We start from the raw sequence: 13,552 nt of genomic DNA, 5'->3' as shown, positions 1-13,552 counted from the left end.
ACAATTAGGTTTATTGGCGAAGTGTGTTGACACACACAAGGAATTTTGGTTCCCAGGATATGTAGATATATGTAGATGAGAAAGGAGGCAGAGTAAGGGTCTAACATAGTCAACACAATCTACTCAGCTAACTGAAAACTAGGTTAGCCTTACTAAGGCACCACAGTTCAAAGAATCATATTTTTTATATAAAGATTGTTACGGTTCAATGAAAATCCTGAAACACTTTTACTGCTATAAATGTAAAAATTGCTAATTAAATTAAATGAAAAGTGACATTAATTCAAGATAAGCATGAGCCAGTAAATTCAATATAGATATTAGTTGTGATTTTGCAAGCACCATATCAAATTGTGAATATTTAACCTGTTATGCAGCTAAATAAAAGGATGTGCCTCTAAATTAATTGCGGTGAATTTTTTTTAAATATAGAACAGCCTCAAATTAATTTCATATAGTAAATTAATTGATAGTCCAGACCTTTCACCAATTGTAAAATCAATTTAGTGAATCATGAAATTAAATATATTACAAAAAAAGTCCAGGACAGTTAAGGAGCTAGAATCATGTTTCAGGGATAATGTTCCTCTCCCAAAACTATAGCAATTGGTCTGCTTTTTTTTCCAGATCAATATGCACTGGAAAAAATGTAATGATGTATTGACTTAATTTTAATACTGAAAGGGGTTGCATAAAACAATTTTATTAAAAATCCAGACTTTTAAGTTGGCTATACTTGATGTTTTTGAGTAGTATCAGATTAATTATTTTAAGCAGTTGTAGCTCAATATATTTTGAGTGAATGTTACTCTAATTTCTAACTAAGCTCTTGTTTAATATACTAAAATACATTGTGTAATCTATACAAGATTTTTTTATTGATTTAGAGCAAATAAAATGTTTAATTACTACATAATAAAATTCAATTAAAGCTAATAATATTTAACTGGTCTTAACAAATGCTTGTTGAGAAAGTCATATATATATTTTTAATATATGTATCAATAAAAACAATGCTCAGATTAACATGCACTGGAGACAAAAATAAACAATGCACATCAAAAAGGAGCTGCCAAATTAGAGCCTAAATAAAACATTGTGTTCTTCAGTCTTCACCTTTGGTGGAAAGCTTTTTTTGCCACCAATTTGCAACTTAATATTTTAGCTCTTTGGGCAACAACACATACAGTTGGGCTGCATAGCCAATACTATAAAAGAGGAGTGATTAAACAATCTCACTTTAAAAATGTTCAGTTTCTAGTCCAATAAATTTACTACATTCTTGTCCTACATTAACACATAGTTGCCATGGCTTGCTCATCAGGGATAAATGCACACCATTCACCTTGACTGTTGATTTCTGTAAAGCTGCTTTGAGACAATGTCTGTTGTGAAAAGAGCTATATAAATAAACTTGACTTGACTTGACTTACCGGCAACTAACCATTTAATAGTACCCTATTTAGACTAAAAAATTACCCAGAGGACTATGACACACAGCAATATTAATCAAGAACATAAATGACTGATGAATCAACAATTAATGAAATAATAAACAATGAATAAAGTCTTCCAACCTCAAAACTGAAAAACAAACAAAAAAGACTCATGTATTTTCACTCAAAAAGCAACACAGGGAAACAGCAATGCAGATCAACAGTGATCACATACACTGCTAAGTCCTACAGAATACAGATTTTGTTCTTTACTCCAAGAACTTTGGGAGAAAGTTTTCCAACATCCATTTGCAGGAGTACTTTTTGAACTTAATCGTAGTAGTATTTCAGATCCTTAGGGTAAGATTTAGTTAAGATTAAATTCAGTACATAGATGACTAACATCAGTGCACAAGCTTGGGCTAAAAAGCTAATGTTGTCCATGATTATTACTCCTTCAACAAAAATGCCAATGACTTCTTAATGTCCAACTTCTCCAACTTCCTTGTTGATGACATAAATGCCCATGGAGATGTTTTGCAGGTCTCTCTGGATGTTTTCTCTTTCGATGTTCATTAAGACAATAAGAAAAACATTTGTTTCTGTAATTTATCTAATCCTTATAGCTTAATAAGACAATACTGACAATTTTTTGTCCTGTTTTAATTCGTGGTACACAAACAACTGGTATTTTTTAATTGGTGTATGCCGCATATCATTTTATACTGGACATTGCATTTATAGACCAAAGTACATAATTTTGGCTTAATTCTGAGTTATGATGGCATGGAGCTAAAAGGGGTTCTGTAGCTGTAGAGATCCAGTGTAGACACTGACAGATGGTGAAATTCTACTGCTAGTAACAAATACATTTAGTGAGCAAAGTGTATGAGCTTTATTATCTTTTTAATGTTAACATGCATTTGTAATAACAACTGGGTGAACAGCATTAACGTCACAAAATCATTTTCAATAATATTAAATACAATACTTGTGATTTGAAAATGCAATTACACTTACTATATACTCCTGAATAAGATTTCTGTCATCTTCACCAAAGTAGAGACAAAGTGCCCTGAGGACAGCTGCTATTTTACAGTTGACATCACTTTCCTGTGATATAAATCGTGAAAATAAAGATTAAAACATAAAATAAACAACAAATGACTATAAAAAAGAAACATATTTCACCCAAGGTTTCAAGACTATTCTGTCAGTGCCAAGATTTAGGGGAGGTGGTCAGCTCCTTATTCTATATGCTACAAGATCGTACCGATAACTTGTAGTTCTTACGTTGCAAAATTTACATATGACTACACTTAAGTTAAGCTACTGTAGCTAAAATTAATATATAAAGGTAATAGCCATGACTACTCTTTTAACATTTAAAACACAATTTAATGGTTTATATTGCACTGTTGAAACACACATAGAACATGAAAGAATTTGTAGTTTCCTTAGGAAAATCCTAAATCCATTTTTAAAACTCCAACTCCACGGGTCGCAAGAGAAAGCACAATTTACGCTCAAGAATGTGCAATGGTGGAAAAGAGACATCAAGTATGTAAGTACATGAGCATGCGTAAACCAGCACAAGTGTGTCGGAAATTTAAGTCTTCATATTTTTTTTATAGTTATTGTTAAGTAAATGAAATTTGTCCGTTTTAATTACAGACAATATACTTTAGATAAAGTTAAATATTTTAATAAGACTTAAAAACCATCATAACTCAATGAAAAGAGCTTGAGTAATTTATGTTGTATTTACAACATAAGGGACAACATCTTTTTTTTCAGTGTGGACTGGTAAAGAGATTTTTTTGAGTTGTGTTGCAAGACATCAAATTCAAAGTTACCGTATTTTTTCCTTAGAATTGAACACTTCCTCGATTCAAACATTTTGATATGTTTTCTATTTTCTTTTCTATGTTCTATATGTTCTGAATAAAAATTTTGGTTATGCGAATTGCATATCAATGCATTTTGTGTTATTTACATTTTACACCCTAACTTTTTGGGGCTTTGAGCCAAACGTAATACATCGCAACTTTTTGGGGTATTGGGCTTGTAATAGCATTCTATTACAATAAATTAATTTGACCTGTTTTGAGTCTTCACTACAATGAGGGCTGGGTGTAAAGGGCGGGTGGGGGGGTGGAATTCAAATAAAAATCTATCAAACAATCAAGCAATCGCGAGCTAACAACAACAACAACAATAATAATAATAATAATAATAATAATAATAATAATAATACACGTGATGCAGATAATACCTAAAGTAGTTTAGGGACTTCTATGCAGAAAAACATGTACTTTAGGTATAGAAGGTATACGTAGGTATAGAAGTCGTTATAGGCAAACAGCCCTGGGGAAAAGCGTACGAAGTATATTCCGAAACCACCATTATGTTAAAAATAAAACAAACAACGAAACAAGCAAACAAAAAACACCAGCACGCACTATGGCATTGGTCATGTTTTCCAATTGCGAGGAAGCCGCGATGTTGGATCTGTGCTGTGATTGGCTGCTGTGCTGTGGCGAAGGCTGCTCCCAGCCTACACGAACCGCCTCCGGCGTGACCTACACGTTTCAGATTCAGAAGAGGCACGCGCACGGCGAATCGAAATTGAGTCCCCTTTTGAGAATAATTTTCCCTGTGTGATGAAAAATGACTGCGCGAAGCAGAGATTTGGAATAATAAAACCCATTTTGGAATCGAGAACAAAGCCAGTGGAGAAACGCTGAATGAGTTACACGGATAGATGCACGCAGTCGCGGTTCGTGATGTATCGCAGCGCCAGACACAAGTCCCGTTTCTCTCTCGAACGGTTACAATAAGCGGAGTCCTCGGCTGCAGTACCTCTGTCTAAAGCAGGCTTTTGAAACACTTAATGGTGATCTAATGCACCTTTTTTATTTGATGATCAATTTTGCATTGTGAATCCACGGATTTAATGGAATAACCCATCCACGGTCTGTTAACATTTGCTCCCGGGGGTCTACTCAATTTAAATTCATTTTTCGGTAAAGACAAAGACTTGTTCTCTGGACCTGTGAAAAGTAGCAGCTCGGGGAGATATGAGACCACCATGCTCCAAAATGACAACCAGCCCCAAGTCTAATATATTCATTTGAGTGTCATCTCGGGTAGCATAGGCAATGGCTGGAGGAAGCTGCGGTTCATTTTACATCTGGACATGTATGGTCGCCTGCAGGATCACACTACCGCTTGCCAAATCTTTGGATACCATCATTTGGAGCTCGCAAAATCCAAAGTAAGTATTGCTTCCATATTCCCTGTGCCCGTGCTGATCTAGATTGACACTCCCCCTAAAACAACTAGATACATGCACGTCATTACAGCGATTAAAGCAAAGCTCCACCGTTTAGATTGTTTGAAACGTTTTAATGCTAACCAAACATACAGCTTTAGATGATCACAGTCTAACCTGGGTGTAAGACCATGTGCCCAAGTACACATTAGGAATTTTCCTCTGAGTTTAAAAATGGTAATGGCGCGGGGCTCACGCTTATTCCGTTTAATAATACAGCTCAGGAGAACTTTTCCCAAGCCTACCGATTTTTCTGTTTTTGATGTAATTACTAGAATAATTCAAGCTGTTCATTTGTGTACAGGAGACTAAACGTTGGGGCTTTGGCTGCGTTTATTATAGGCCCAATAACACAGCTAATAGTCGCTTTTCTTTAGGGCTTGAGATTGTCAGTAGTTTAAGATCCACATTTGAAGGATTAGTATAGAAGTATACAATACATTGCACATTTACTTTGCCAAAATAGAAGAGTTGCAGACCTTCTTACCTGCCAATTTCATTCAATATAGTAGTTTGAAGTTTTTTTTTTTTTTTTACTTAAAATAGCTGATTATACTAACTGGTTTAAAACCACGAAGGAAGTTCACTTAATAAAAATCAATGAATTCGTTTTATTTGAACGATATCACGATATAAAGATATTTCAAGTGTTTTAAAAGCTAGTGCTCATTACCTCCATTAATGCTCCAGTAAACCTCACTACTTAATATTAGTATTTTTTTTCACATGTTCTTCAGACATTTAAAACATAGTGTATTTTATTTTGTTAGGCAACCAGTTATTTGAACAATTCTGCAACTGTTCTCAAATTGCAATGTTAAATCCTTTAATATTCAGGTTTAGCTAATGAAAATTCATTATATTTTGATAGTAAGAAACTAATAAATATCTATAATTTGTTCTTTTAGAATTTCCTTTAATGCAACTGCATTCATACATTTTCTGATACTACATCCGACTACCTGATTAAAAATGCATGTGTTCAGCCATATGCTCACTAAGACTCTGGAAATAAATCAAGTGCTTCTGAAAGTGAAACTTTTAATATATGGTGTGTATAGTGACCAGGGAAGAGTTCATATTTTTGGTGGTGACCTTACTCATGTAGCTCTTCTGCATCAACCTTCTTTTGTCTCAGCAGATTAAATCCCAGGCTGACGTGATGTTTTAAAAAAATGTATATTAGCTAATATTGCTTAATTAAAAAAACATTTTTGGAAATATATAATTTTTCTATTGACAAAAATATGCAGTTTTTTTTTTAAACAACTGCAGTGTACCATGTATTCTCCATTACAAACAGGGGGAACTAGAAGCCTTCTAAGAATTTGTTAAGGCAGGGGAAGATGTCTAACTGATATCAGAACCAGATGAATGATAAACGATGAGGTATTGTCCACACAGTCTGAAATAAAGTGGTTTTAAAAATAGACACGGACTTGTGCAGTTTCAGTGGCAAATGTTATTAGCAGCACTGGTTCCAACTTTTGAGCCATCGGCTGATATTTATTGGGACTGGTGGTAATGCTTACTGAAAAAAAGAATAAGTTAATTCACAGCAGCCACTTGAAAGTCCTAATTGGAAGCTTGTTAAAGAATGTGAACCAGTGTTCGATTCTAGCATGTGAACTAGTGTCGATTCTAAGCTGAATTGTAATGTTGGATAGTATAGCCCATCAACATACCCCTTCTCATTCGTTCTACAGATTATTTCCATGTGTTAGGCACGGGATTGAAAAGATTGAAAAGCTTGCAGAAGGACCAATGTCATGAGATTATTGCACTATGGCATGGCTCCGAGTAAAAGGGGCCATGGAACGGATGGATGTGACAGGCATTTCAAAACCCATTAGAACCTATTTCTGGGTACAGATCTAATTCAATAGTTGATGATGTTAATGCTGGCTACACTACTCAGAAAGTGTGTAACTGGTCAAGAAGGATGCCTGCAAGCCACAATATTTATTAGAAAACAGTTCGAGTAAATCCGTGGGATTAAGAGAAAATAAATTTAAATCGATGCAAACAAATACAGAACATATGACAGGATTTTATTATATTTTTTTTTAATTAAGATTTACTACTAGTTGTCCTGGCCAGGGAAAGGAAATAACTATTCCTATATATATATATATATATATATATATATATATATATATATATATATATATATATAATTATAAATGATACAAAATTTATTTCCATCCAGAGTTGCAGTAATTTTTCAACAAGATCTTGTATTGATGATGGGAGTCTCGACCCGCTAGGCATGATCATCCTAGCATAAGTTCATCCGTCTCTCTTTTTACCCTGATGTGCCCATCAGTCTGGAACAGGGTACATCTTTACTCATCAGACCACATTACCTTTCATTGCTCTAGAGTCCAATCTTTAAGCTCCCTAGCAAATTGAAGATTCTTCCGAGTAGCCTCACTGATAAGTGTTTTTTAAGGCTACACTGCTGTTTAGTCCCAATCCCTTGAGTTCCCTTCGCATTGTGCATGTTGAAATGCTCTTTCACTGTTAGACATGGCTGAGTTCTACTGTTTTTTTTTACGATTTGATTTCACCAAAAGCTTAATTTATCACCAATCACAATCATTCAAGATTCTTTTCCACACACACACACACACACACACACACAGTGGTCTGAATTTTGGACCCCTATGGTACCTTAGTGAATTCATCTAGATATTGTCACTGTAATACAATAGTGTTTTTAGAAGAAATATGGAATTTGTTAGTGAAAACATAGTTTAAAATGTTATTCCTAATGTTCTGAACATTCGGTCCTGTTGCGGATTCCCGCGAATAATTCAGATAATCCGCAACTCGCTGGTAGTTAGGTCCCAAATGAAAACCCCCGACTTATGGCTATTCACTTTGTCCAGAAAATAAGATTTGTTTTGCGCATACATGAAATTGATAAAGAATCTATGGCGCTACCGCTACCACTAACCCGAAAGTGGCTAACGCTAGCGCTATGGATTCTTTAGCTATTTATGTCCAGCTTCAAAAAGTTCTGACAATTCCACAACTTGAGGGAGTGAATGAATAAAAGATAGAAGGAATGAAGACATTTGTTAAAGTATGCTGAAGTAAGTAGAACAGCTTAGTGGATCATATTTTTAGAAATTTAAATTTGCACCTGTATTACCCAAATGGGGTCTAATAAAAGTAAACTATTTGCTATTTTTTTTAATTAACAATTTAATTTGTTAATTTAATGAATTACTTAGTTTAATCAATATAATAAAAATTTTATTGAATTAATAATTTTGAATCAAACATTATTTTATATACTATTGAACCAAGTAGGCATTTTATTTATTTTTTATAAATTGTTTGAAAAATGTAAAATGTTGTGAACAATAATAACAACGAATGTTAACAATAATAAACTGCGTTAATGACAAGCAATTTTATGTTTTGCATTTCTTACTCCAGGTACAACCGAACTGTGAAATTTGTTTACCGTTTCACCCCTAATTTATATATACCGTAATTTCCGAAATATTAAGCGCACCCAAATATAAACCGCCCCCACTGTATTTTACAAAGATTTTTATTTTGAACATAAATAAGCCGCAGGTGTCTACATTGAAACTAATGAACTTTACACAGGCTTTACCGAAAGAGAGTGTCTGTTACACGGTGTAACGGGTGAAATATGTTGTGGCTCCTTTAAAAGCAGAGCGGCATTATTATTTTCTGATGCTCATTTCTAAGTTTCTTTGACTAACCCGTAACGCTGTTGCCAAGAAAAATAAAAAAGCACGAGTTTTGGAAACCTGTTTGTGCTTATATGATTTCTGTTGCAACTGGAGTTAGTGAGCTATCACATGACCCAGACTCAACGCGTTACAACGGCTTGTATCTAAACAGTAGCCGACCAAGTCAGTCATTGTTCACTGTCTTTAGTTTTTCTTTTGGCATCGTCAGGCATTTAAAAATCAACATCTGTAAAGCTTTTCTCCCGAAGCCATGCAGCTAAGAACACAGGTGAAGTGCGTTTTTTCATGCCCGGTTGTTTTCAGCGTGACGAATGATTCGCATTTCCTGTTGACAGTCCGAGTGAGCGGCAGGTCAAACGTCAGAGGAACATCATCCATATTTATGATGTGGTGCGGCCCGATGCAGTGGGAGCTTGATTTAATATAAAGAGTTTCATTGGTTCACCTGAACCCGTTCGGCAATTTCATTGGTCTAATGTTACGGGGCTCAGTTTTTTGGCTTGAAGGTTGTGAAACCGGGAAAAACCCAGGAAAAATCCATAAATTAGCCGCTTCGTTGTTTAAGTTGCGGGGTTCAAAACGTGGGAAAAAAGTAGCGGCTTATCAGCCGGAAAATACGGTAATATGTAATGTGTGTGTGTGTGTGTTTGTGTGTGTGTGTATAATAATATTATTTATATATATATATATATATATATATATATATATATATATATATATATATATATATATATATATATATATAATTTATATATATATATATATAGTACAGACCAAAAGTTTGGACACACCTTCTCATTTAAAGAGTTTTCTTTATTTTCATGACTATGAAAATTGTGGAGTCACACATGTGGAATTATATACATAACAAAAAAGTGTGAAACAACTGAAAATATGTCATATTGTAGGTTCTTCAAAGTAGCCACCTTTTGCTTAGATTACTGCTTTGCACACTCTTGGGATTCTCTTGATGCCTACTTTGAAGAACCTACAATATGACATATTTTCAGTTCACTCTTTTGTTATGTATATAATTCCACGTGTTAATTCATAGTTTTGATGCCTTCAGTGTAAATCTACAATTTTCATAGTCATGAAAATTAAGAAAACTCTTTGAATGAGCAGGTGTGTCCAAACTTTTGGTCTGTACTGTATATATAATATAAAATAATGTTATTTCTATTGCCCTTTTCACAATGGACATTGTTTCAAACCAGCTTTACAACTTATGTGTATTTATTCCTGATAAACAGCCAGCAAAGAAATATTAAGTAAAACACCAGAAGGACCTGAAATCTAGGACATGTCTAGCACTTGTACAATACAGTTGTTTGTCTAGTTACTGCGGGCCATAATTTCTAAGACATTTATTCTATGTCTACAATTGCTGTATTAATTCCTTAATATACAACAGGTCTGGTCCATTAATTTGATTGGACAAGAGACGTGTCATGAGTGGTAATATTCAGGTGCATTTCACTGTGATTTCACTCTGATTATCTGTGGTTGCTGCAAAAAAAATAAATTGAAGCAATATAATGTTACACTAACATTGTTCCAGTGCTTACTGTGGGCAGACAGGTGCTCCTTCATCCAGCTGTGACTTATTTAAAAACTATTTTAAAATAGTTCTCAATTTATCTAGAACTTATTACAATGGAAACATGTCAAAGGATTGAATAAATTAGACAGAAAGTGAACAGCCATTGATGAACCTACCAAAACTAATCCAATGAAGGACAACCAGTAAATTAGTAAAAGTATTATAAATGCCCAAGCCTTATTGATGTGTGTGGAATGTAAAGTTACATACAAAGAATGTATTGCTTGAAAAACTTGGGGAAAAAAAGGATAATACTCCTTGCCACACTATAATTTGACATACTTTGATCAGGAATAGTTCAATCCTGTTTTGCCAACCTTTTCTTCTTATGCTTTCCTGTACTTCCTCATTCCACCGCCACGTCTCTTTGTCTTCCTTTCTATTTCCAGATGTCACACCAATTACCTCTATCACTTCTGCAGTAGTTGCCCAATCATCCAGCACCTCTTCACCACTGCGACCCCCTGAACCTTACACTAGTCTTCCTAGTCTTCAGTCTTCCTCCTTCAGTTTCCACCATCTTATTCTTCTTTCAGTCCTCACACTCCTCCCCTGATTCTTCCCCTCCATAGCCATCCTACAGACTACCATCCGACGCTGTCTAGCTACACTGTCCCCTGCCAACACCTTAAAGTCTAATCTAGCTCACTCCAGAATCTTCCTTCTCATCCATCTCACAACCCACTTGTGAAGCATCGGCACTGATGACATTTATCATCACCCCTTTAACTTCCAGCTTCACGTTCATCACTCTTTCAGAAACTCTCTTCATCTCCACTATACTCTTTTGCTTCTCTTGCTTCAGGATCACCTCTACACCATTTCTCTTTCCATCCACACCATGATAGAACAGTTTAAACCCACCTCCAATGTTCCTGGCCTTACTCCCTTTCCGCTTGGTCTCCTGAACACACAACATAGCTATCTTTCTCCGCTCCATCATATTAGTTATCTCTCTCCCTCTACCAGTCATAGTACCAACATTTAAAATACCTCCACTCTCCTACACTTCTCCTTTCACCGCCGTCGCTTTAGACGTCTTCCTTCTCTCCTTCTCCTCCTTCGGCCAACAGTAGCCCAATTTCCACCGGTACCCTGTTGGCTAACGATACCTGTGGCGGTCGTTGGTAACCCGGGCCTCGACCAATCCGGTATGAAATTCTGATTCGTGATCTGCATATTTGATTTGGCACGTTTTAGGCTGGATGCCCTTTCTAACGCAACCCTCCCCATTTATCCGGGCTTGGGACCGACACTAAGAGTGCATTGGCTTGGGTTAATGGCTGGGTTACAAGGGAACCTGCATAATGTCAGTCATTTACTCCAATTCATGATATATTAAAACAATGTACCTAATCTGCTATTTGTTTCAAAAATATCTAGCCAAAAAAAAAAAAACCTATATAGCAAAACAAATAAAAATATCTGGATTAAAAATTTAGAATGACAAAAAAATAGGAACTTCTATAAAAACTGATCACAGAAGTACTTCTGTCTAATGTCTCCATATGGCCAAAACTGTAATTGCAAGGATCCTAAATGAATGTCTTTTAGTCTCACAATTGAGTCACAATCTTGGGCTTACAATAAATAAAACACTTGACACTAAAGATTATGCATTCAGATAATTGCCTTCTTTAATTTTCAGTCAAACATATCGGTTTGTTCACAACTGATATTTTCTTTTTTTCCTGTTGGATTTAACTCACATTTCCAGATTAAAATATTTTGCATATACTTCAAGTAGCAAAGAACATAACCAAAAACCATTTGTATAATACCCTGTTATTTGCCTTGAAAAGTTGAGTTTGTTGGCTATAAAGGTAATACTTGTTTTAACTCTGTTATCAAGTTAAAAAGGAGGAGGGACCTGCTGAAACATGCTCAATGCCAGGTGTTGGATTGCAAGCTGCAGGGAAATAAGAGTTATTTTAGAAAAACTGGAAGACTCATTAAATCAGCCTAATCTCCACACTAATTCATTTTGTGTGCTGAGCTTTTGTATTAATATCCTCTCAATTCTTTTTTTCTTTTAGAATATTGTGTAGTATCCATGGCAATGATGGCACATCATTATTTTCTAGTCAGGCAAATGATATCCCAGAGGCGAATGCTGCCTGTTTCTTGGCCGTCCGGAGTTGTTGAGGGGATGATTAGACTTGCAAATTTGCCAGTTTTTTGTGCTTTTATTGTGTGGGCAATGTTGTAGACAATCAAGTGAATGAAAGCCAACATTAGAGACATAAGGTTTTGCAGTTGGCTTCTCAAGCTTAAATCTAAAGCTAAAATTGTGGGACTGTATATTATAAAGACCCTGTATATTATACACATTTCTGTCGTTGTGTATCTGTGTTCACTGTGTGCAAAGGTGGATTGCTAAAAGTGTGCTGCTCAGTAAAGCTGGGTTACAGACTAAAATTAGATCCCCCTTTATCATTATAAGGAGAATTATTCACTAGACTGCAGAATAATATTGTTGAACAATATTAATCCTGTTATATCATCAGGAAAGGCAAGGCATGTTAGCCCAGAAACATTCACTTTTTATTTTTACTTTTTACTTTCTTTTGAAACTTATCTTAAGACTTTTCTAACATTTACAAAAACCTAAAATGCTGACAGTTAATGCAGTGTCATCAAATACCAATCGCACAGAATTATACACCTAAAACATTGGCTGTCTGTGCATTCACTTGCCTTGTCTTGTTTCAAGTTACTAGTGTACATGCTCTTTTGCAGGGGAATTTCCCTAAGGACTTGTGTTGAAAATGGTGGTAATGGTAAATTCGGAACATTGTGCAAGAGTGTGTGTGTGTGTGTGTGTGTGTGTGTGTGTGTGTGTGTGTGTATATACAGGTAGTCCCAGAGTTACTATAGTTCAACTTAAAAAATTTGTATCTAACGAAGGCGGTAGCTTCGGATATACGCATCAGGCAGCGTCACCCCCTCTGTAGTGAAATAGGCTAATGAAATGAAATAATTTCATTATAAGCAATAGAATTGCATTGTATCAAACTAAGCCTCCGATTCCTGGATACCCAAAGCAATAACAGCTGTATGTCGTGTAAACATTGAGGCTAACTGTTCTGATTATCTTACAGAATAATAACAGACATAAACCACTAAACTGAAGCAATGCAGTAAAATAAGGCAATGCTAAACTCACATGTCCTTTTCATCATTTACATTTACATTTGTGGCATTCATGTTCATGTTTTTGTCAGCTTGACAGGACCATACAAATTTCTGTATCTTGTATTAGCGCATTTAAAATTTGGTGCTTTTGACGACAATTCTTTCATACTGACCGACCACTGGAAGTTCAACATGGCACCTCATGACAAAGACTCTCTGAGGATTTAAGAAATTAAGATTGTTGCTCTCCACAAAGATAGCCTAAGCTATAAGAAGTTCGGTTATACCCTGAAACAGTTACAGTACAATG

The 13,552-nt window shown here is 35.3% G+C and overlaps 1 protein-coding gene across 1 annotated transcript in view; it reads left to right on the top strand.

The window, feature by feature from the left end:
- Window positions 1-4,009: 4,009 nt before the first annotated feature.
- Window positions 4,010-13,552, top strand: part of LOC124386251 (ephrin-B1-like) — a 47,799-nt gene continuing 38,256 nt past the window's right edge. The window contains exon 1 of the mRNA XM_046849979.1: window positions 4,010-4,713. Within this exon, the coding sequence (XP_046705935.1) occupies window positions 4,598-4,713 (116 nt within the window). The 5' untranslated portion in view covers window positions 4,010-4,597. The remainder of the gene's footprint in view (window positions 4,714-13,552) is intronic.

Source organism: Silurus meridionalis, chromosome 5 (assembly GCF_014805685.1).
Source record: "Silurus meridionalis isolate SWU-2019-XX chromosome 5, ASM1480568v1, whole genome shotgun sequence".
Taxonomy (NCBI): Eukaryota; Metazoa; Chordata; class Actinopteri; order Siluriformes; family Siluridae; genus Silurus; species Silurus meridionalis.
The sequence above is the reverse complement of the archived record's forward strand: the minus strand, read 5'-3'. Positions and strand labels throughout refer to the sequence as shown.